Source organism: Chelonoidis abingdonii, chromosome 3 (assembly GCF_003597395.2).
Source record: "Chelonoidis abingdonii isolate Lonesome George chromosome 3, CheloAbing_2.0, whole genome shotgun sequence".
Taxonomy (NCBI): domain Eukaryota; kingdom Metazoa; phylum Chordata; order Testudines; family Testudinidae; genus Chelonoidis; species Chelonoidis abingdonii.
Window position 1 is genome coordinate 178,865,321 of NC_133771.1, and position 25,941 is coordinate 178,891,261.

Sequence of the window (25,941 nt, forward strand, 5' to 3'; positions counted from 1 at the left end):
ATTTTTTGCACTCTCATCTAGATTTTTTTCCACCGAACTGCGGAGCAGTGAGCGACGAGCACGGCGAGCGATTTCACCAGGACATTGCAACAATGGAGAAACGCTATCAGGGCAAATGGAGCCCATCAATGCTTGCAGACTATTGCTGGACAGTGACAAGAGATGCTCCATTTAATGAATACAAGAGACAAGCCAAGAAGCGCCAAGTAGACACTGAATAGGACTAAACTATGTACATAATAGTTTTTTGCCTTTTGTTTCATAATAAATTTTATTTATATAACCCTTTTGCTGATTTTTAAAGTGTTACATAAACAGGACAGGTGAAATATTATCATGTAAAGCAACCATAAACACATGAAAAGACCTAGGTTTACAATTTATGATTAAAACTCTACTATCTACACAATATACATAGACATAAAATGTAAAAACTTAAATATCTTAGAAACAGTAGCCAATCAGTTGTTTTAATTGTCATATTTGAATTCAGCACATCAAAATACATAATAAATACCACATTTTATCTCTGAAGCAGATGACTTCTCAAAAATTGTAGACCAGTGTTATAGGAAAGGAGGCAAGGGGTTCAGGATGCGGGCTCCAGGCAGCGCAGAGCTCATGCAACTCCCATGAAGCAGCGCCATGACCCTCGAGCTCTCAGGCAGATTGCGGCCAGGGGGCTCAGTGTGCTACCTCCTCCCACAGGTGCCGACCCCACAGCTCCCATTGACTGTGTTCCTGGCCAATAGGTCCTGTGGAGCACCGGCAGGGGCAATGTGCGAAGCCTCCCTGGCTGCCCATTCGTCTAGGAACCGGACCTGCCAGCCACTTCCTGGGAGCCATGTGGAGCCAGGCAGGGAGCCAGCCAGCCCTGCTGTGCCACCAACTGGACTTTTAACGGCCTGGTCAGCAATGCTGATCGGAGTCTCCAGGGTCCCTTTTTGATTGAGTGTTTCGGTTGAAAACTGGACACCTGGTAACCCTATATTAATCTAAGTCTGCGGCTTAGTGAACTCGTTTTCCTCTCCTCTTCCTGGTTTTCAGTTTATAAAATAAAAACTTCTTTAGGATTTTGATAAAAAGTATCAAGTATCAGAAGGGTAGCCGTGTTAGTCTGGATCTGTAAAAGCAGCAAAGAATCCTGTGGCACCTTATAGACTAACAGACAGGATTCTTTGCTGATAACAAGTATAAGATCATTTGGATTATGTGGTCGCCATTTTCAAAACACAGATATGGTGCTTTGCTGAGACTTATCTGAGTTTATTCAAGAAACAAACAACCCCAGAAAGATTCAGCCAGGCTTTGCATTTATATGTGTTGAACAGACACATCTCCCCATCTTCTCTGACACTACCCCAAAAAATATCCTCTACTTGAAGTGACTGGAGCTTTGTTGACATTAGAGAGGATAAATCACCCATATTCAGGAAGTAAAACAATGGATTTTATGCCACTCTGAGGGAAAAAATGTTTGTACAACATGTTCTTTTCTCTTTCTGCCAACAATAGATTTTGAAAGGCTGTTTCCTTGCCTATTGATATGAGTGGTTAGAAAATCAACTTAGGTTTGCCTACATTTCTCTGTTGTAATCCTTGGACAGTGAATGGAAATGCCAATGTAGAATCTGTTAGCAGAGTATGGAATCATACTGAAAAATTAAATTTTAGGTGCTCTCAGTTCTTAAAAATCTGCATACTTAAATTTTTGCCTGTAAATTAGTCAAGAGTTTGGAACTATGAATCCTGTCCCTAAACTATACAGAGATTAAAAAAAAAGTATTATGTTTTCTCTGCCCTAGAATGACCTTTATAGATAGATGCCTATCACAATAGGAAAGACTATTCTTTAACAAGCTTTTACGTCTAGGTAGAGCTGTGTGGAAAATGTTTATCACATGCTTGTTTTTTGCTGGTTCCACTTTCTAGTATTGTACAGGGTGTGTTTTGTTTTCTTTATTTACTATTTTTTGCAGTACAGAAAGTAGTTTTCACACTCGAAATAGCATTTCCTGACTACAAATAACTTCTCACTCACTCACAACTATAAAATGGAAGCCTCTGGTATCTGGTGTGGCAAGAGATTGGGTGCGAGTTCTATCACTCTACAACAATATTCTGTATTGCTGTACTTTGAATAATCAACAAAGAATTTAATTTATTTTGTATGGCAGTATTCTCATATCAGAAAGGAGAGGATAAATGGGCATTTTTTTTTACTATTTTTGGGACCATAACTGTGTAATCCAAACAATAATGATTTTTTTAGGGCAGTCAATGGATTAAAAAAATTAATTGTGATTAATCACCCTTTTAAACAATAATTGAATACCATTTATTTAAATATTTTTGGATGTTTTCTACATTTTAAAATATATTGATTTCAGTTACAACACTGAATACAAAGTGTTCAGTGTTCACTTTATATTTATTTTTATGACAAATATTTGCACTGTAAAAAACAAAAGAAATAGTATTTTTCAATTCACCTAATACAAGTACTGTAGTGCAATCTCTTTATCGTGAAAGTGAACTTACAAATGTAGATTTATGTACAAAAAAATCCCTGCATTCAAAAATAGAACAATGTAAAACTTTAGAGACTACGAGTCCACTCAGTCCACTTCTTGTTCAGACAGTCTCTCAGACAAACAGGTTTGTTTACATTTGCAGGAGATAATGCTGCCCACTTCTTATGTACAGTGTCACCTGAAAGTGAGAACAGGTGTTTGCATGGCGCTGTTATAGCCAGTGTTGCAAGATATTTATGTGCCACATATGCCAAACATTCATATGTCCCTTCATACTTCAGTTACCATTCCCAGAAGACGTGTCCATGCTGATGACGGGTTCTGCTCGATAACAATCCAAAGCTGAGCAGACAGACGCATGTTCGTTTTCATCATCTGAGTCAGATGCCACCAGGTTGGTTTTCTTTTTTGGTGGTTCGGATTCTGTAGTTTCTACATCTTGAGTGTTGCTCTTTTAAGACTTCTGAAAGCAAGTTCCACATCTTGTCCCTCTCAGATATTGGAAGTCACTTCAGATTCTTAAACCTTGAGTTGAGTGATGCAGCTGTCTTTAGAAATCTCCCTTTGGTACCTTCTTTGCGTTTTGTCAGATCTGTAGTAAAAGTGTTCTTTAAACGAATAACATGTGCTGGGTCATCATCTGAGACTACTATAACATGAAATATATGGCAGAGTGAGGGTAAAACAGAGCAGAAGACATACAATTCTCCCTCAGAGAATTGAGTCACAAATTTAACTAATGCATTAGTTTTTTAACGAGCATCATCAGCATGGAAGCATGTCCTCTGGAATGGTGGCTGAAGCGTGAAGGGACATATGAATGTTTGGCATATGTGGCACATAAACACCTTGCAATGCTGGCTACAAAAGTGCGATGTGAATGCCTGTTCTCACTTTCAGGTGACGTAAATAAGAAGCGGGCAGCATTATCTCCTGTAAATGTAAACAAACTTGTTTGTTTTAGCGATTGGCTGAACAAGAAGTAAGCCTGAGTGGACTTGTAGGTTCTAAAGTTTGACATTGTTTTGTTTATGAGTGCAGATATATAATAGAAAAAAAAGCACCTCTACATTTGTAAGTTGTACTTTCACGATAAAGAAATTGCACTACAGTACTTCTGGGAGGTGAACTGAAAAATACTTTTGTTTATAATTTTTATACTGCAAATATTTATAATAAAAAATAAATATAAAGTGAGCACTGTACAGTTTGTACTTCGTGCTTTAACTGAAATCAATATATTCAAAAATGTAGAAAAGCATCCCAAAATATTTAATACATTTCCATTGGTATTCTGTTGTTTAATAGTGCGATTAAAACTGCGATTAATTGCAATTAATTTTTTTGAGTTAATCGCGATTAATTGACAGCTCTATTTTTTTTAAAAGGTTGTTCTAATTTCCTGATTAACAAACATCTGTTTTATCATTAAATCATTTTATCCTGACTTTTAAGCTTTTTGACTAATGTTGTTTTAAATTAAAACGTATAGTACTTACAACCTGCTCCAAATATGCTAGGCACTTTGTAGACACGTAACAAGACATTTCCCTTCCAGAGAGTTTGCAGTCTAAATAGATAACACACAAAAACAAGGGGAGAAGAGGAAAAAGAAAGAGATCTCTGATCAAAAGTTGGAATACATCAGTTCAGCTCCTTGTTCCCCACCTTTGATCCGCTAATGTGTGCTCAACATTGTTTCCACATTTCCATTAGACCTTTATTTACTCAATCAACAGACTTTGTACTGTCATAAAATAGTTTCCAATGGTAAAAAATGGAAAAATCTAATATATGTACCATTGTATCTGTAACTAGTTTACAGGACTACTCAGAATATATTATTTTTATTTTAGAGGAAATAAATGTATCATGGTAATTTTTTATTTTTTTTTCAGAAGAAGTATTCATTTTTATTTGATAGCTCTCCTCCCTTTTCTTCCCTCGCCCCCAGTTTTCTAATCTGGGATAATTTTTTACCAAATATTTTTGCTATAGTGTTATGATAAACATGAGATAAAGTCAATTATAATTGACATTGTAACTGTCACTTTATCACCATTTAGTAGCAGAAAGCACTTGCAGATAATTTAAAAAAAAAATCCATATATTACTTGTGAATCAGTATGGTTTACTGGGTTTTACTGGTTATTAAAGGAAGATAACTGTTCTTGAAGTTTCTGAAGCTTCTTTAAAAACAATGTGTCTTTAAAAAATAAAGTCAGAGGAGCCATGATATGAGGGAGTAAATCCTCATTTAAACAAAAATAACTGTAACGTTGTAAGAACTGTGGTGAAAATTTGTGAAAGGTATATTTGAGTCTGCAATATCTAAAACAGTTCTATAGTACAAATGAATTTTACTTTAGATTTTCAGTGCTACCTGATAGTAGTATGTATGTAACCCACACAATGATGAGTTGTGTTAGAACATTTTTAGTCAGTCTGAACAAACTATGGTACATGTGACTTAAGCTGGCATAAGCAGAGAGGACTAGGCTGTGGAGCCCTTACTCATGTGAGTAAATGATCACCAATGTGAGTTTTCTCACTGATTTTTGAATAATCTAGCCCAGAGTGGGATAAGCAACTTAATTATACTGCAAAGGGTTAAATATTACAACCATTTCAGTTCAATACAGCATCTGACAACAATCCTCATATACTCTAGGCAAACTGACCAACTGTCTACCTGAGAGAGCTTTTTATCTGCAATGTGGACAGTATTGCTCATATATTTATATTTAATATTTCCTTCTTTGTATTTGTTTTGACCATAAACAAAGCAATACAGTGTACTTATTTATCTTTAGCACCTTAGCTGCAAACACAGACTTGATGTCATTGGTGCTGCCATTGCTAAACTGAAAAGAAACCCATGCACAGTTGTTGTGTCTTTTCTTTGATATTTGCAGTTAACTAATTACTTAGTCACAGTATTTTCATATTCTTTTAGCTGTAGGTTCTATGTCATGTTGGTCACAAACAAAGCACGTTGTTTTTAGTATTAAGGCTTAGTTCAGAATAAAGAGGTATATGAGAAAGGAGAGGATTTAGTAACAATTATTGAATGTAAAGTTTATTCCTTTGATCTGGTCTAAACATGAAGTTGCCCATGTGTAACTGAACCGATATAAACTCATGCAGCTTTGCGCGTAGATGCTGTTGTATTGGTTTAAACCTTGCTTTCTAAAACTGATATAAGCCTGATACAAGGTATACAGTGATAAGCCAGATTTAAACCAATATGTGTCCACTAAGGGATTTGTGCTGGTTTAACTAAATTGATTTTTAAATCATTTTAAGTTAAATGGATGCAATTTCTATATACAAACTAGCCCTCAGTCTGTTCCTTTATTAATGCTAAAAGTAAGTAGCTTTTTAAGCATAAAAAGGTAACGAGAACAGCTCAGAACATAGAATACAGAATAATATAAGTAACAGACTATAATTACTGTACAGTGCTCTCCAACTTGTTAAGAAAGGCCACCATATTCTGACAGTATGAGTTCCAGTTGGAACAACAGGGAGCCCTCATCAGCCTTCTCCTTCAGTGAAAACTGCTATTGAAGGGGGCGAACTTTCTGAGAAAGCCGGGTACAACCTACAATACAAAATTAAAGTTTAACTTTAAAGCTAAATTGAAAACTGAATTACTCAAATGCACAACCTTTATTCCAGCCACACACTTCTTCATGGACAAATAGCTCTATAGACTTGATCAGAATATGCACACCTATAGTTGAATTTATATTTGTGTAGTTGAGGTTTTACATTTGAATGTGATTTAGAGGAATTGGGTTGTGTGCTTTTGTAGTTAATTATATGTTTGAAGTGCAAGGGAGCTGTGGGAAAGAGGAGTCTGGGCATGTCTACACACAAATTATACTGATTTATCTTAAATTAGTGTAGTAAAACTGGTGCAACTTTTTGTGTGCAGACTCATTGAATTTAAAACTGGTTCTGTCAGTTTATCTTGTGCCTGCAAATTCACCAGTGCAAGATAAACAGATATAAGTCAGACTTAAAACTGATATAAGAGTCAGGTTTCAGAGTGGTAGCCGTATTAGTCTTTGCTGATATAACAGTGTCCATATGCAAACTTGAACTGGTTTAAATTTGTATAAAATCACACTTTTAATCCTGTACAACTAATCCAGGTCAAAGAAAGCAATAATATGGGTAATATGATGTTATGGCATGTAAATAAAGATTCCCTTAACTGATAATTGTGTTGATGAGAAATAAACTAAATCAACCTCAACTCTAAAGTTAGGCAAGTTTTTTGTGTAGGCATATACAGTATACTACGGCACTGAAATTAACCCTATATATACTGTAACCGTATAAATGCTGCATGCTATATTTATGCAATATGTCCAAGTTGTGGTGGTGGTTGGATGCACAACTATGAATGTCCTTACTTCTGTGCATGTAAAATCACAAGAAAAACATTGTAGTACCATTTCTTTTGCATTTATAACTACTAGTTGGTCATTATTTTGTTGATTGATTGTGTTACCTTTGCTTTGCTACATATATTTTACGATTTTGACCTATGATTCAATAAAGCTTTCACTGAATTAATTACTTGCTTAAGTCTGCATTTTCCTAATATATAGTCTTTTTTGGGGTGGAGGATGGGTATAATGGTATTGGACTTTGTAAGAGCTTTTAGTCCCTGGATAACTTCCTTAAGTTATGCATTCAGACTGGCTGGTAAACTTAAACAGAGAATTAAAATTTCTATGCAGTTTTTCAGACTGTGGATGAAATAAAAATACCCAAAGAATGCCAAGAGCTAGGATTTGTAAACAGAAGGAATGCTAAATAAATAAATAAATAAACAAATAAATGAATAGAAAGGTTGACATTTTTTGCTCTTAGGATTCGTTAGCTGAAACAAATATAGCTTCTAACAGTGATTCACCTTCACTGTAGTTGTCAAACCCATTGTGTGTTTGAAAGGTTAATCTTTAACATTTTTTCCCATTGTTGTTTTTCATCTTTAATTACTAACTTCGTAAAGAAGACTCATAATAAAGTTTTGTATCTGAAGCAGCCCAAGTTTCCCTGATATTCCTATAAGGAATCATAGGAGGGTTTAGTATTATGATGAGCCCCTAATCACCATGTAAGAAATTGAACAGTGTGTAACAGACATGAACACTTTTTTATAACAATTTTAAAATATCATTTGAATAGTGCATTGTTTCCTGTACAATAGGTAAACTTTTGCTTTTTCTCCCTCTTGAGTGACACATTTTTTCTCCTAACAATTCTTCATTCCCTCTCCTATTGAATTGCTTTTCAGTAGTGTAGAAATCTCTACAAATATAAACTTTTAAGCGGACTTGATCTCTGGTACATTCTTTGAACAGTAAGATTCTACACAAATTAAATGAAGGAAGTAATTACCATAGTAGTACCATGGCAACAACTCTACCTGCTGCTATCAAAGTACCCCATGTGCGCTCAGTGGCAGCTTGGCTCTGTTATATTAGCTAGACCCCATGAAAGGGTTGTAGTCTTAACAGTGGCATATGTGGCATTGTGTGTGTTAAGAGTGCCAGTGGCAGAACTGAGACACCTGCAGGTTCAGGTTCTTTGTGAGAAATTTGCTTTTAATTACTTAATTTTTGTCATCTGTAAGTAGGGGTGGGTGATTTACCTCTGTAACCTCATCAAAAAGTGCCTGTGTGGGTGTGGTGGCTATAGGGAGTGAGTTGTTTTCTCTCACTTCCCTGCATATGCAGCCCACCCAATAGAGCAGATAGATGGGGGAACTGGGATTCAGCGGAGCTAGAGTCACTTCAGAGAGTATTCTCCCCTGACACTAGGAGAAGAGCCATTAGGGAGGCAGAATGGGATGAGGAGCAGATGTAGTAATATAGCAATCTTGAATTTGGAGAGAATCATGATTCTACTGTGAGCGAACACGCAGGCTTAAGTGTTTAGCATCAGTACTATATGGGTTGTTTGAAAAATATCTGTGCTCCTTAGAAGAATAGATAAGATGGCCTCAGTATTTCCTTTAATTAACTATAGTGAACACCTGGGGAACTCTGCCAATACAAAGGCATTGTTGATGAGTATTCTCAGGCAAGTTTTGTAACAGTAAGTCAGGATTAGAGCGCTGCTTTGTACTATTTTTAATCCCATAACCATCGTGCCCTGCAATACCTAGTCCCACTGCCTCCAGTGGGATTTACCATGTGTCAAGCTGGTTCCAAAGTATTTTAGATTTGTATCGGTTCAAAATATGGAGCAAACTGACAAAATACTCATAAAGGTCTCTGCTTTTAAAGATTAAAAGATTAAAAACTTCTATAAGATGTGTGCCCTTCTAGTTAGTGTTATATCAGTACTTAATTTGTTTTATTAAAACAATAATATTTTGATATTTAAAATTATGCCCTTTTTCTTCTTTTCTATTAGATCTGGGGTCGGCAATCTTTGGCATGTGGCCCATTCAGGGTAATTAGCTGGCGGGCCGTGAGACATTTTGTTTACGTTGACAGTCCGCAGGCACGGCCCCTCACAGCTCCCAGTGGCTGCGGTTCGCTGTTCTTGGCCAATGGGAGCTGCGGGAAGAGGCGGCCAGCGCATCCTGCAGCTCCCATTGGCTGGGAACGGTGAACTGCAGCCACTGGGAGCTGCTGGGGGCTGTGCCTGCAGATGGTCAACATCAGAAAAATGTCTCACGGCCCGCCAGCTAATTACCCTGAATGGGCCATGTGCCGAAGATTGCCAAACCCTGTATTAGAGGGATACTGTCAACTTTTAAAACACATCACCTGAAAATAGTGTTACAGATTATAATAACTGAAGTCAATTAGGGGGTTTAATTTTTTTCTCTGTGCAGTTTTTTTGCATTGTGCATTTGACATTGCTTTGTTTATAGGCAGTTTTGCTATTTTGTTAACTGCATGCTCCTCCCCAGGCCCTGCTATGGTTTTACCAGTAACAGTAGCAGCAGAGCTAAAGCTGAACAGTAGCGACAGCAGGCAGCTGTGTGCACAAAGAGGAAAAGAAGGGGAAGGGAGGTGAAAGAGGAATGGTAGTGTTGCTCTTGTGGCCATCTGAAAGACTCCTAAGCACAAATAGAGGAACAGAAAACATCTTTTTTTAAAGGAATTAAACACATATAACAGTGGCTCTCAAACTTTTTTACTGGTGACCCCTTTCACACATCAAGCCTTTGAATGTGACAACCCCCCTTATAAATTAAAAACACTTTTTAAAATATATTTAACTATTTAACACAGTTATAAATGCTGGAGGCAAAGTGGGGTTTGGGGTGGAGGTTGACAGCTCGCAACCCCCCCATGTAATAACCTTGTGACCCCCCCTGAGGGGTCCCAACCCCTAGTTTAAGAACCCCTGACATACAATATTTAAAAGCTTTCATCCTTAGTTATTAGAATGCATAAAATGGCAACCTGTTTTACAACAATTGATGAAGAACTTTCTTTAGACTATCAAGGCAGGTTGCCTAGAGGGTTTTAAAAAAAGTGAATGTTCACAACTATATTACATAGCAAAGCTAATTTCATCCTGTCTTCTATCCTTGTGCAGAAGAAGTTGAAGAAGAGTCTGAAACTACGAATGAGGCTGATTTGACTGATAAACAGAAACATCAGTTGAAACACAGAGAGCTCTTTCTTTCTCGCCAGTATGAGTCTCTTCCTGCAACACATATCAGGTAAGAAACTTTAAGAAAGTTTATTTTTTTGGTGGTTGCAATGGGCTGCCCACTCTACTCCACCCAATTTGGAGCTCGAGACTTGTATGGCTGGGATTACAACCCTGAGCTGTTTGTGAGAGGACTCAGACATTTCAAAAGAAATTTACTCCAACCTGTTTGTTACTAAACCTGAAAGACACAATAGCTGGATTTGGCTAAATGTTGCAAGAGCATTTTTGCCATCATATCCTTAGAGATCTTTTATATTTAAACAACCTTAAAACTTGTAACTTGGGCTTTTAATTTGACGTTATCATGCTTCTACCCATACCTCCCTTCATTTTTAAATTGCTCTGACGCTACTGATGAGTAAAGTTGAAAAGAGTTGTAGTTGATTTCATACTGGAAAATGCTCTGAGCATAGGTGCCATCCCCACTGATGAAGGGAGCTCTTTGTGTTTGTTTGGAGAGAGGATCTAGAAACTTGAAGGGATGCAGTGATAAAGACACGAGCAAAGGCAAGTGGAAGAGAAGGGTACAATTGTAGGCTGGTAATGCAAGGGAATTTTAGCTCTCACAGTACATCCAGCCCAGTCTATCACTTGAGAAGTCATCAGTAGCTGGAAGCTCATCCACCCTGGTCAAAGGAAGTACTTTCCATTGCTCAAGAGAGGGCGTTTGTGGCCTAGTGGATAGGACAGAGGACTGGCAGTTGAATAGAACAGAGCTCATTCCCAGCTCTGTCACAGACTCACTGTGTGACCTGATTAAGTCACTTAACTTCTGTACCTCAGTTTCTACATCTGTGGGTTGTTTACACAGGAAGTTACACAGCACAACAAGCTAGTAGAAGTACCTTTGTGCATTTTAGCTTGATACACTGTGAAGTATACTCAGATAAACCACCAACGGCACTTTTAGTGCATGGTAAAAGTGTCCACACATGGAGTTACTATGGAGTAGGTAGTGTGCTGTAAATTCATACCTAACTTGCTGCACAGTAACTCCCACTGTAGACATATAAAATGGAGGTGATAATGCTTACTCAACTTTTCATTTAACTTTGAAATCTGTACATGAAAGTCACTCTTAAGTATTATTATTTATTACAAGAGAGCTCCTGCTCTAGTAGAACAAATGACCTTTGTTCACCTGCTCCAGTGCAATGGTTGCTGTTACATGAGGCATAAGTAGAGGAGAACCTCACTAGCACACACTTCGCTTGTCACCCCGTAAAAATACTACAGTATGCTGTAGCAATTACCCAATATAGCACACACATGTGCAAAATGGTGAGTGCACTCTCATCTTACCAAACCTTAATTACTTTTACCGGATACCTTCCCAAACAATTGTGTGTGCTGTAATGAATTTTCAAAATGAAACTGCATTTGTCAAAATAAATGGACATAGTATTGCATTATCCTTGCTTTGAATTGTGCTTATTAATTTACACAGTTCAAATTCTCAATAGTTCTCTCAGTTTTTCATGTGAATTACTGAAAAAAGAGGGAAAAAATTGGTGGGGAAGTAGAAGACCCCTTTTCTTTTTCTCCCTCCCACCCCAGTAGCACTCAAACAAAGAGCCAGAGTCTCAGGTAGTAAAAATTGTCCTGGCTCCATTGAATGGAGCTATGCTGATTTAAACCACCAGAGGTTCTGGCCCTTCAAATGGGAAAGACGTAGTACTGATGGGTGAGGAGAAATGATGCAAGGAAATAAAGGTGGTAAATGCAGACAGAAGTTGGCAGGAGTAAGAAGATGAGCCCTACTCCCTTTGGGAGAAGTAAGAGGAGAAAGTTAGAAGTGAATAACGTAATTTTATTGGTGGACTTGCCTTTCTCAGTTGCTTTAAGTTCCCAGTCCTAATGCAGAGCTTGAAAACTGCCCAACACAATCTCCCATGATGAAAACTCTCTGTGTTGCTATGCTTGTAATTTAAAGGAGGAAAAGTAGTTCACACTGTTGACCATGTACTATCATTCATTGATTTACATTGGAAAAATAACTTTCTAGTTAAAAACTTCTTAATAATGTAACTGACTACACTTCTCTTGCTCTTGTTACACCTTTTTACCCTGTTTAGCTTCACTCTGTTTTGTTCCTTTATGGTGTAACTTTGTTATTCTTAAATCACTGAAATATGCTTTTAACATTTTAAACTCTATTTTAACATTTTTTTTGTTTTGTTTCAGAATATAAATTATGTTTAATTTTCTTGAACTGTAAATTTGGGGAGTGCTCGTGGAGGATTACAGACTTTGGGCCTGATTCTCATTTACACTAAGGCCCCTTTATGCCCCTGTGGTAGCCTTAAAGTGGGTGTAACTTCAAGACTTCTGTCAGTTTGAAGTTAATGGGGTTATAGTGGTATAAAACTATTGTAAGTGAAAGGAGTCCTGCAGAGTTCAAAACTTGGATTTTTTTAGGATCTCTATATATGTCTGATTACACATTAATTCAGACCATTTTTTCTGAAGGAAAATAAAATAAATGATAGCTGATCCCCCCATTTAAGTTTTTTTTTTTTTTTTTTAAGTTTGAATGGTTCAGTTATATAGACATATCAGACCCAAAGAGCCATATTTTACAAAGGGCTAGCCATTTAGTTAGGGTGTGTCTCCACTGCAGTTAGACATCCAAGGCTGGCCCATGCCAGCTGGCTGTTTAATTGTGGTGTAGATGTTTGGGCTCGGGCTGCAGCCTGAAATCTGGGATCCTCCCACCTCTCAGTCCTAGAACCCAGGTTCAATCTTGAGCACAAATGTCTGTACTGCAGGTAAACAGCACCTTAGCCCGAGCCCAGCATGGGCCGGCCACAAGTGTCTAATTGCAGTGTAGAAATACCCTTAGTTACATTAAAGAAGACATACTGAGGGCTAACTTGGCCCTCCCTTTCTCACTGCAATTCTAAACTCTAGTTTGATTTTGGTATTTATATGAATCGAAGAATGTTGAAGGGGAGGGGTAAATCATGCCTAACTGCATGTTGGTTAATTTGACCAGATAACCATAACAAGTTATTTACTGTATTTGTCAAGCACTAAGCACACAGTATAAAAATAATGTCTAACAGCGTTGTTTTTAAGATACCAACTTTTATGCCATATGATTAATATCCCTTTTTTCCATGTGAAATGTTTTGGCTCAAATTACTTTTACTGTAAACTGAAAAGAGAGTTTATTCTGTTTAAAACTATTATATGTCTGAGAGTTTAATACAGTAAACCAGGGGTCGGCAACCTATGGCATGCGTGTGAAAAACGGCACACGAGCCAATTTTTAATGGCATGCTGGAGCCTACCAGGACTCTAGGTGCCATTAAAAATCCTGCCCAGCCCGACCCGCTCTCCTCTGCCCTCTGCTCCCCCGGCGGGGGCAGGGAGCAGAAGCATAGCCGTGCACACGGGGTGGGCAAATGGCCCCACTCTCCCAGCATGGCAAGCGGCGGGGTCCGTGCTCCCAGGCCGGAGCACCGGGCTGAGTGCAGCAAGCTGCCGGCCCGTCCCCTGGAGCCCTGCTGCCGCGCGCAGCGCTCTGGAGGTTGGGGCTGCGTGCTCCTACGGGGCAGTGTTTGGCTCCACGGGAAGGCAGACATGCTTCCCCCTTCCCTGGAGTCATGCCGCCCTGCACGCTCCTGCGAGGCAGCATTTGGCTCCACAGGGAGGCAGACATGCTCCCTGCTGAACAGGAGCCATGACGCTGCCGCGCGCAGCGCTCTGAGGGCTGGGGCTGTGCTCTCCCGCGGGGCAGCGTGTCTGGCTCTGCGTGGAGCCTCAAGGTAAAGGGCCCAGGGCTGGGGATGTTGGATAAGGGGTGGGAGCAGTCAGGGGACAGGGAGCAGGGTGGGTTGGATGGCGGGGGTGGAATCCCAGGGTGGGTGGTTAGGGGCGGGGGTCTCTGGAGGAGGCAGTCATGGAGCGGGGGGGGTTGGATGGGGCATGAGAGTCCTGGGGTTTGTGAGGGGGCAGGGATGGATGGGGTCAGGCAGTACAGGGGCCGGAGAGCAAGGGCGTGCGTGGGGGGGGCAGTGAGGGTGGGGGGTTCCAGAGGGGGTGTAGGGACATAGGAGCTGGGGGGTGATTGATGAGTTGGGGTTCTTCTGGGGGTCTAGCAGTAGGGAGGGTGTGGAGAGGGGTGTGGGGCAGGCAGAGTGGGTGTGGTTGGGATGGTTGGGGTTCTGGGGGTCTCTTTGGGATGGAGTGTGGATAAGGGTGGGGAGAGTCAGGGACGGTGAGGTAGATAGTGTTTCAGTCTGGATCAAGGCAAGGAGGCTTAGATAGGGGTGGAGTCCTGGGGCAGTTGGGACAGTGTCCACGAGGGGGTAGTCAGGGGACAAGGGCAGCGGGGTTGGGAGTCTTAGGGGGGCAGTCATACCAGCCTCTCCTGACCTGACCCGACCTCGTCACGACACATACGCACAGTCTGCCTGAGCGGACACACACACGCACTGAGGCCCTGTAACCCTCCCTCATACACACCCAGCTCTGCTTGACTCTTTATCCCCACCAAGCCCGAGCCCCCGCGCCTCCCAACTAGCCAGCCCTGCAAGGCCCCTCTGCGCCTGACACCTCAGCCCTCAGCCCTACTCAGCTGCACCCAGCTCTGGTCCTGGCTGGCGGCCCGGGCACAGTCGTGCTGTCTGCGAGGTTTGGTGAAGGAGCCTTGCCAGCTGGGGTCCCGGCCGCAGGCCTCGCTCAGCGCACTGCCGGCCTAGGTGAACAGAACCCTAGAGCAGCAACGGGCTGAGCGGACCGGCAGGGTAAGATCAACATTTTAATTTAATTTTAAATGAAGCTTCTTAAACATTTTGAAAACCTTGTTTATTTTACAATACAACACTAGTTTAGTTATATAATATATAGACTTAGAGAGAGAGACCTTCTAAAAAATGTTAAAATGTATTACCAGCACGTGAAACCGTAAATTACAGTGAATAAATGAAGACTTGGTACACCGCTTCTGAAAAGTTGCCAACCCCTGCAGTAAACTATAGTTATTATATTACATTAGGTTTCTTTATTAACTTATAGGAAGCTTAATAATACCACAGCATCTGAGGTTTTCTTTACCATAATTTGATCTGTTCAACCATGACATTTAAATTGGTTTTTCCACTGGAACTGCTACCTAAGCACACATACTAGAAAATAATGTGTGTGTGAGCAGTGACTTCAGTAGAATATGATGGCTACAATGTTTATTGAATAAACAGAGTGTACTCTTCTGTTTTGTTCCTTCATGTGGTGTTTCTAACTTTCATTGTTTTGTTTTATGTGATGTTCCTACACTTCAGTGTAACTTGTATGAAAAGGTTCAAATGGTTGACTATGTTTTCAGGTTAATTAACTATTTCATATGATTGATGCACAGGATTACTTGCCTCTTGCTTGAAATTGTTTTTTCTTTTTTATGGTCCCAAGTTAAGAGGGAATTAGGGAAGCCTGTATATGCTTAGGCTGTCTGAGGGGATTGAATTAATCTCTGAAACCATTTATAATTGCTCTCCGAACCGAAGTACTTAAAAATATTCCTTCACAACCATTTGAAGGAACATTGTTATTGCTATTAACTTATTCAGCAGTACGTATAGCGCCTTTTTCATGGTTTTTGTTTGATTTGTACCTGCTAGTAAATGTTCTGGTTCAGTTATAATTTCTTGCTGTAATGTTTGTTTGGCTTTTGTGTACCTCGTCTCCTCAGAAGTCCCAATTAAAATAAGGTTAGCATCTCTCAGGCTGCCCTGTACAACAATTAAAAAAAAAAATCGTATAAAATGTAATGCAACAAGAGTTGTGTGGAGCCAAACAGGCTGCATGTGGGTTGGGAATAGAAAAATGTTTTAAACCCAATGGGTGATTGTGAGAACAAGATTTCAAACAAGCAGACTTGCTGATTTAAATTTAATTAATGTTAAATATCTTTATTGGAAAATGTTAGTTGATTGATTGATAAATACAAGTGTGTGTTTTTGTGCGGAGAAATCAATTTGGACAGAAGGATAATAATGATAATTCTCTTAATCACAGCTACATGAGAAACAATTACCATGACAGCATTAGAAAGAAATCTCCAAGTTATTTTCTGATCAATATTCTTCTAGGTCAGTTCAGTAGTAGTTTCTATCTTTCTCCACCCAAGCCCAAAACCAGTTGCTGTTTCTTGCTGGGATCCACAGGGCAGAATTTCGTAGATTTTTAAGGCCACAAGGGAGCATTTTGATTATGTAGCCCGATCTCTTGCCTAACGCAGGCCACAGAATTTCATGCAGCAGTTCTTGGATCAGTCCCAGCAACATGTGATTGAACGAGAGTAATATCTTTTAGTGAGACATCCAGTCTTGATTTAAAGACTCTGAGGAATGATGAACCACATCCTTTGATAACCTGTTCCGGTGTATTCTCTTGTCACAGCAATAAACTAATTTTTTTTCTGGATTTTGGGGATCTTAGTAAGGGAGTGCTTGGGTATTCCTATCCCCAGCTCACATTGTGCGCTGGCCTGGGGGAGGGAGATTGTTTCAAGATGCTGCAGAATTGGCTGAGCACCATATTAGAGCTCTGAAATCAACATAACTGCCAAGTATTATGCAGCTCCATGTGTAACCTTTTATGCAAATTATTTAATGAACAAGTCTGCATATTTACCAATTAACATTAATTAACATAGAACCATAAATTTCATCTTAAAAATTTTTCATTTCATTAGTGCTGGTTAAAGGCGTTAGAAAATTAATTATTAATGTAAATGCAATTCTATCCCATTTTGCATGCGCATTATGGTAAAGTCTCTAATTATGTGATAATATACAATTTTTCTCATTTATGTGATCTATAGAATTTGAACCCAGGATCTTCAGACTCGCAGCACAGACCTCTTACACTTGAGCTGAAGAATCAGTTGATAGTAGAAAACTATCTTCTATGTGGACCAGCCGTTTAGACAGGGTGCATACTTTGTCAGAAGGGTGAAACAACGAGTACCAGGATTCTTGGGTTCTATTCCTAATGGTGGTAGTTAGAAAAAAGGTTACAGATAGGATTTTAAGCACATAGTTATTCTACCTTCATTCTGAAAGGTAATGATGATGAGATGTAACTCCGTCATATTAGAGGCTCTGTCATATTATTCAGCTCTGTCTGAAGTGATATTGTGCAGCCTCTCAGGTATCTTATTTGTAAATGGCTAGGAATATGAACCCTTGATCAGTAGAGCTTTGAGCTTCACAGAAATAGCAGCAGCACTCAGGGAAAGAAAGCAGACAAGAGCTCTTAGTTCCCAGCTTGGTACGCCATCACCAGGCCAAAGAGTATTTAGAGGAGGAGAATCTCTCTCTCTGTCCCCTCTTCTTCCCCCAATGTATGTGAGTTTTATCCAAGATTCAGGCAGTCATGGCAGTATTGCCAAATGGGTAAATTTCACATTAGGTCTGTGACACTTGGCAAGTCTGTGTCAGTAGTACCTTCAGAGCAGTTGGGAGCAGAGCATGATGTAAAAGGAGGAATCACAGAGGTATGATGCATGATAACAGCAGTGGTAGGTGTTTGAGGAAGGAGTAACCTAATTGTTCCTGTAGGATACTAGCGGCTGTAAATTGTACTGATTTTTGTTTGTCTTGCTCACTGGGGTATGAGCAAGCAGCAACTCTTTAAATGAGTATAGGCGCTAGTGTATCCCTTTTGGAACTACTAGATAAGAGTTGAGGCTCTTTGTCTGAGAAGTGCAGAGATGAGGAAGCTTGCACTGCTATTTTCTTTCCTATAGACAAAGAACTTCATGTGCCAAGGCTAGCAATCTTTTATGGAACTGTACTTCACTTAGAAGTGCTTTGTTTTTTAAGAGATGATTAAGAAGATGAGGGAAGTTTAACATTTTCACAAAATATTCGATATGGGGAAAAAATTGCAAAGAATCTAACCGCTGAGATAGCTCAGTTCTTAACTTTGAATAAAAGTTTTTGAGCAAAAACCAAGTACACTGAATTCATTATAGTTCAGTTCTGAAATGATGTTTACACTTAGTTTTCATTTTCAGCATATAATATTTTCTTACCCTTCGTCTTCACTCTGTTCAGCACGGCAGCTCAGACAGATTCCTCAGGAACTGTACTTATAAACACATTGTGCCTTGTTTTATTAGACTTTTTGTCTCCTGGGCAGACAAAAATAACATTGGTTGTGCCACTGGAGGCATCTCAGACAATGCGCTGTCTATAGCTATGTATATACAACCACATGTAGAGGTTATAAATTACAGAGAGGTACATGATAAATTTTAGATATCATAAATTAATTTATCACGTGTTTGATTATGTCATGTTTTCTGTGCAGTATCCATCTTCTCAGGAGTTACACCAGCATTCAGACCCTGAGAGCTGCTTCCATCAACTTGCAGAGAAACTTCTTCCTAAATGTGGAATTCCCCTCCCCCCGCCCCCATTTAAAAACTTTGGCCTGAGGCCCAGGATAGGCAAGACAGAGGGTATACTGCAGATAGCAAAACTGTGGTTTTAAAGTCGCAACATGTCGTGTTATAACAGTATAGCAACAGTATAATCTTGTGATTGCCAATCTTGGCACTCACATTTAGCCCGCAAAGGGTTCAGTATGGAGATTAAAGCTGTGACATTTTTAGGTATAGAAAAGTTATTTTAGGTCATTTTTAGAAGTCTTTGAACCATGATTTTGGGCTGATCTGGGGGACCTAATGGTTCCTGGTACAATTTCAACAGTCTCAGGCTCTAAGTTACATCAGCCTGTCCCTAGCTTAGGGCTGTCTTCTTCAGTACCTGTGCAGGTGAAATCTGCCATAGCTGGATATGGGACTTTTACAACCTGTTTGTGCTGCTCTAGTCCCTTTACCTGAAGGGCTGGAGCGAGGGTGAGAATCTTATGTATTGTAACTTAGGTACCTAATTTAATTTACAGGTAGAGGGATGTGAAAAGTAGTCTTTAAAAAATCTCTGAAACGTAAAATATTTTTTTCTTCAACACATGTAACACGTACACAAAACATGAAGGTTTGGTCTGGTATCAAGTTTTTATTGGCACTTACATGGGATGATGTGCATTACTTATGAGTGGCATGGCCATATCAAGATCATACTGATAAGTGTGTGTGTGTGTGTGTGTGTGTATTTATGTTGCTTGCTGAATGGTAGCAATTTCAGGGTTTGGAATGGGTCACTTGCAGGGCTATATACAAATAATTCAACTTGTAGAAACTCCCGCCAATCACACCACTGTATCCAGCCCTCCAAAAGAGTTTTCTTCTGTAAACCTGAGTATGTCTATCCTTAGCTCTCCGTACACTGAGTCCTGCCTGTTCCCCAAACCTCACCTGGTAAACTTACAGCAGACAGCTAAGATCCAGTTTACACTACAAACTAGAACTATACTATAATCAGTACAGGAGACAATGGTGTTGAAACATGGTTGCACAAGCCTATATAGTGGTTTGAAATTAGAACATGTGATTTCTGACCTTCTAATTTAGTGAGCACTTCACTAGACCCTTTTGTCTGCTAGTGTATCTAAATCATTATTTAGAGAGACAGATGAAGTTAGAGGTGCTGAATTGATTTGTTGGGACAAAAAAAGCAGTGGTTTGCATATGCAAGCAAAGTAAACTATTATTGAGTAATGAAAGGTCTTTTTTATCTGTAGCTTTTAAAGGTAACTTGCAGGATTAAGGTCCTTCCACCTGGGATATATTTTACCTTCATCTAAACTGGTGGTTCTCAAACTTTTGTACTGGTGACCCCTTTCAAATAGCAAGCCTCTGAATGCAACCCCGCCCCATAAATTAAAAACACTTCTTATATATTGTGATACAGCATGGCCAGAGGGCAGCATAAGAGTGTTAGCAGGGAGCCTTATTCCCTGCCAAGGGAGGAAGGTTTGCTTTAGATTGACTAGAACAGCTGTGGCCACTTAGAGCACCTGACTCCAGTTAGAGCACCTGACTCCAGTCATGGGATATAAACCCCTGCTTCAGTCAGACAGGGGGTGGTAGTTGAAGGAGAAAGGTTGGATTGGAGCAGAGTGCAGATTGCAGAAGAGAAGAGTTTGTCCAGAGAGAAATAGAAGGTTTGGAGGAGTGCTGCGGTGGATTGGGAAGCCCAACAGAAACCCTAGGTAAGGGGCACCAGGCTTGTATAGAAGAGAGGCGAGAAGCCCTTCACAAGCTGACGGGTATGAGAGGGAAGTAACCCAGGGGAAGAAACCGCTAGTCAAGTGGTTCACCACAACCCCAGGGCCCCTGGGTTGGGACCTGGAGTAGAGGGCGGGCCCAGGTCCCTCCCTCTCCACTCCCCTCCTCCAAGGACACTAGGGGAGTGATTAAGAACTGGTTCAGAGGCAAGCAATATCGCCCTGAACCTACCCCAGAGAAGAGAGAGCGCGAGACCCAGAGAATAGTACCGGCAATTTGCCACAATATTTAACACCATTATAAATTCTGGATGGAAAGCTGGGTCTGAGATGGAGGCTGACAGCTCTCAATCCCCATATAATTACCTCATAATCCCTGAGGGGTCCTGACCCCTAGTTTGAGACCTCCTGATCTAAACTGTGTATGGTGCCCCTCCTTGCTACACTGATGGGAGCCATGTAAATGCTAACAACATATAAAATAAATGTTATGGGCCAAATTCTGCCCTGGGATAGCTTGCACAACTCCATTTGCATATACAATGGCCACTGATTTCAAATTTGGTCTTTAGTGTATCCTGCTGTAATGTGGAGATTTTTTGGAATCATGCCCCTCCTGACTATTTTCTAATCTGAAACCAGACAAGTTCTACATAAGACTGAGCCTTTGATTTTTCAAAGTGAAGTCTGGAGAGAGAGAAAAGCTGGAAAATCCATATATTCTTGTATACATATACTCAGATACTTGCACTTACTAGTTCATTTGGACATACTTTGGTTTCCTGTTCATTCTATTATTAAAATTCTTTTGATCAAAAATAAATAAATTAGGTAGTCCCCAGTTTACTCATCTTATTTTGGCCCCAGACATAGATCACACTTCCACAATTTTGCACCTTGGCTTTGATATGCATATCTAGAAAGTGATTGTTGAGTTTCTGTGGCTACACAAATCCCAATAGTATTCAACCATCAAGTGTGAGAGGCTTGTTCTACGATGTTTCAGGCCGCAGAATAAACTACTGTTGTTTTAATTACTATCCAGCCAATTATAAACCAATTACGGTGCAAATCATCCCACCATCACTTTTGAGTGTCCGTTGAAATTTAAAAAATTAGCGTTCACTAATGATTCTGTTACATTAGCTAAGAAAAATCTTAATACTTGGCAACCCAGTGGCAGTTGGGAACAGTTGGCAACTGTTTGGGGCAATCTATGTATTTTTTTTCTCTTTGCTTTTATATTTTAATTGTACAATGGTTTGTGCTCCAAATGCAAATATGCCTTCAATCTGTAGCTCCCTATTATTTGTAGTATGGTCTCTGGCATGCGTCTCCAACAATGAACGGTAGCCCAAGCCCCTTAAACTGGGTTTGAAATGATGATGCATAAGCATGTTTGCCATTGGTTTCACTGTAATTATTGATCCAGCATCATGTGACCTATGGGTCCTCTGCAGACACAACTATCTCCACAGGTCACAGATTGGGAATCGCTTTTGCAGTTGGCTGATAAATGAAGGGCTGTTTGAAAGGGATAAGGACTAGTTCAGAGTTCATTATTGCCAAAGAGCTTAAGTAGCCAATGCCAGGTGCCCCAGAGGGAGAGAACCTAAAAGGTAATGATCAAGTGATCTCTCTCCTGCTGTCCATCACCACCCTCTGACGAACAGAGGCTAAGGACTTAATTTCTTACCCATCCTGGCTAATAGCCATTAATGGACTTAACCTCCATGAATTTATCCAGTTGTCTTTTAAATCCTGTTAGAGTCCTAGGCTTCACAACCTGCTCAGGCAAGGAGTTCTACCCTAACCATATACACTAACTTTACAAGAACTCTAGTTCATACAAACAAAGCCTAAGCAACACTACTAAGAGCAGCAAACGTTATACCACAGCATGCGGGCGCCACTCCAGAGGGCCCCAGAGCCACTCCTCTATGGGTACTGCTGAGGGAAAAACTTCTGGCACCGGTGCATTTGGCAAGCACACACACCTATGTGGAATGGACATGAGCAAGCACTTGAAGAACTACTCCTGCTTCTGTCAGCATACATTGATGGGGGGTGAGGGGGTGGAAGGGAGGAGAGGGGAGAGTGTATGCCAACATAGGCTCTCTAGTATAGACATACTCTAAGTGTGGTCACACTCATCATTGTATTCCCGGGATTTTCTGATCCCAAAGGGTGGTCTGCGTCCTGGACCTGCGAGACCTCAACAGATACCTAACAATGCTAAAGTTTCGCATGGCCTCCCTCGCCTCCATTATCCCCTCCCTGGATCCAGGAGACTGGTATGCCGCCCTCAACCTGAAAGACGCATACTTTCACGTAGTGATCTTCCCGGGACACAGACGTTTGCTCCATTTTATGGTTGGTTCGGCCCACTACCAGTTTGCGGTCCTTCCATTTGGCCTGACTACGGCACCGAGGGTGTTTACCAAGTGCATGGCGGTAGTCCATATTAGTGCCAGTTCAAAGGATAATCGGGGCTGTGCTCAACTCGATCTGGGTGAGAGCGTTCCTCCCATTAGACAGGTTTCAGGCTCTGGTATACCTCATCTGGGAGTGTCCGCATTTCTCCTGACAACGGCCAGGGTGTGCCTGCGCCTGCTAGGCCACATGGCAGCTTGCACATAGGTGATCTGCCATGCCAGGCTTCGCATGAGGTCCCTGCAACAATGGCTGGCGTTGACCTATTCCCAATCAGGGGACCACCTGGAAAAGATTGTAACCATTCCTCTGGTGGTTCTCACCTCACTGCACTGGTGGACTGATCCTGAGAAGATCCTGAAAGGAGTCCTGTTTGACAGTCCCACTCCAGTCGGACACTTAGGACCTTGATTGGAGGATTCACCTTGGACATCTCCAGATTCAGGGGATGTGTACCCCGGAGGAGACCACGTTACACATAAATGCCAAGGAGCTCAGAGTGGTCTGGCTGTCCTGCGGGGTCCTCCTGCTGTACCTGTCGGGCAAAGTAGTGAGATTCCTGACGGATAATATGGCCTATACATCAACAGGCAAGGAGGAGTGCGCTCGTTAGCTCTCTGCCAAGAGACTCTCCATCTCTGGGACTTCTGCATTGGCCACGGCATCCATCTGGAAACTGGTCGTCTTCCCGGCATTAGGAATGCCTCAGAAGATAACCTCAGCAGGAACTTCTCCTCTCACCATGAGTGGTCGCTCCACCCAGAGGCGATCTGCATGATCTTCAAGAGATGGGGAACTCTCCAAGTAGATCTGTTTGCCACCAGGCAAAACAGAAAGTGCCATGGGTTTTTCTCCCAGGAGAGCCCGAGCAAGGGCTCCCTCTCCGATGCCTTCCTCCTGTCATGGGCCAAGGGTCTGATGTACCCGTTCCCTCCGATCCCTCTGGTCAGCCGGGTCCTAGTAAAGATCAAGAGGGACAAGGCACAGGGTTATCATGATCGCCCCTGCATGACCTTGCTAGCACTGGTTTGGCACGCTCATGAACATGGCAGTGACCCTTCTCTGGCCCCTTCTCTGGTCCCTTCTCTACTGTCTGGACCTGTTGTCACAGGATCACGGTCGGCTTCTACACCCCAACCTCTATTCTCTACACCTCTCGGCGTGGATGATCGGTGGTTGAACTCGGAGAAGCTCCACCAGGTCTTCCTGGGAAATAGAAAGCCATCACAATTCTAACTTACCTGGTCAAGTGGATGAGGTTTTCTCACTGGGTGTCGGAGTGCGGCATTTCTCCCTCGTGTTCTTCAGTGCAGTCCATCTTGGACTACTTACTGCAGCTCATGAACTGGGTGTCTGCCTGGCACATTCTTCCATCAGAGTGCACCTTGCAGCCATCTCCACTTTCCACCAGCCAATCCAAGGTCAGACACTCCTTTCTCATGACATGACTGTCAGGTTCCTGAGAGGTCTCGAGATGCATCTGACGAAGTGGGTATTCACCCACGAAAGCTCATGCTCCAAAACATCTGTTAGTCTATAAGGTGCCACAAGACTCTTTGCTGCTTTTACAGATCCAGACTAACACAGCTACCCCTCTGATACGAGAGGCTTTACACGCAGGTATGGGCCCCTGTCCCGAAGTGGTCCTCTCCAGGCTCACCGGCCCGCCTTTCAAGCCGCTGGGCTCCTGCTCCCTTTCCTACTTGTCTTGGGAGGTTGCTTTCCTGGTGGCGATGACGTCAGTGAGACGAGTCTCAGAGATTAAGGCCTTGATCTCAGAACCTCCTTACACAGTGTTTTACAGGGACACGGTTCAGCTGCGGCCCCACCCAGCCTTCCTGCTGAAAGTGGTATCTTCCTTCTGCATGAGCCAGGACATATTCCTGCCAGTGTTCTTTCACAAACTGCACAAGACTACTGAGGAGAGGTATCTGCACATGCTGGATGTCCGGAGGTCCTTGGCTTTTTACTTGGAGCATACCAAGCCTTTCTGTAAATTGACCCAGCTCTTCATTGCTATGGTGGATAGGATGAAGGGCCTTCTGATTTCTTTGCAGAGGATTTCCAACTGGATAACCTCGTGCATAAAGACCTGTTATGAGCTAACAAAGATCCCACCGCTGCCAATCATCAGGGCCCATTCAACTAGAGCGCAGATGTCTTTGGTGGTTTTCTTGGCACATACCCTGATCTAGGACATCTGTCGAGCCGCGGCGTGGTTCTCGGTCCACACCTTCACATCTCATGATGCTGTCACTCAGCAGGCCAGAGACAACGCTGGGTTTGGCAGAGCTGTATTACAGTCTGCGCTGCTGTGAACTCTTATCCACTTCCACAGGAACTGCTGGAAGTCACCTAATGTGGAATGGACATGAGCAAGCACTCGAAGAAGAAAAGACAGTTACCTGTTCCATAACCGGTATTCTTCAAGATGTGATGTTCATGTCCATTCCACAACCCTCCCTCCTTCCCCACTGTCAGAATCTCTGGCAGGAAGGAACTGAGGGTGGGGGGCGCCGGTGGTGCCCCTTATACCGTGCCATGCGGGCACCGCTTCAGAGGACACCAGAGCCGCTCCCCTACGGATACTGCTGAGGGAAAAACTTGTGGCACCGGTGCATGTGGCGAGCACACGCACCTAATGTGGAATGCACATGAGCAACACATATCAAAGAACACCAGTTACAGAACAGGTAACTGTCTTTTCTGCTGCTATATTCTCTCTGAATGACATTAGCTATGTGCACAGAAGCCACCTTCTGTTGGCATAGCTGCCCCTTCACTGGGGGTTTTGTTGGCATACCTATATTGCTGTGGGGAAGGGGATAGCGTTTTTTTCCCTGATTGACACAGTTATACCAGTATAAATTTTAAGTGTAGACGGGGCACAGAATGCAGACATGCTGGATTAGTGCCCCAACTCCTCACCCCTCATCCTTTTGTTGGCAGTTGAAATAACAGCATCAAACAGAAAGCTCAAACTAAGTTTCTTCATCAAACAAGGCCCTTCCTAAGGTTTCCTCCCATTACCTTTCAATCCTAGAACCTGGTTCCTTCAGCTTAGAGACCACAGCAATCTCTCTTATGTCCAGAGTCGGATTGTCTTGGTAAATCAGCAACAATCAGTCATCATTCC

General features: G+C 41.6%; 1 protein-coding gene across 1 annotated transcript in view; it reads left to right on the forward strand.

Moving 5' to 3' along the window:
• MTA3 (metastasis associated 1 family member 3) overlaps positions 1-25,941 on the forward strand; it is a 203,865-nt gene that overhangs the window by 19,805 nt on the left and 158,119 nt on the right. Inside the window, exon 3 of the mRNA XM_032774365.1 lies at positions 10,113-10,239. Within this exon, the coding sequence (XP_032630256.1) occupies positions 10,113-10,239 (127 nt within the window). The remainder of the gene's footprint in view (positions 1-10,112; positions 10,240-25,941) is intronic.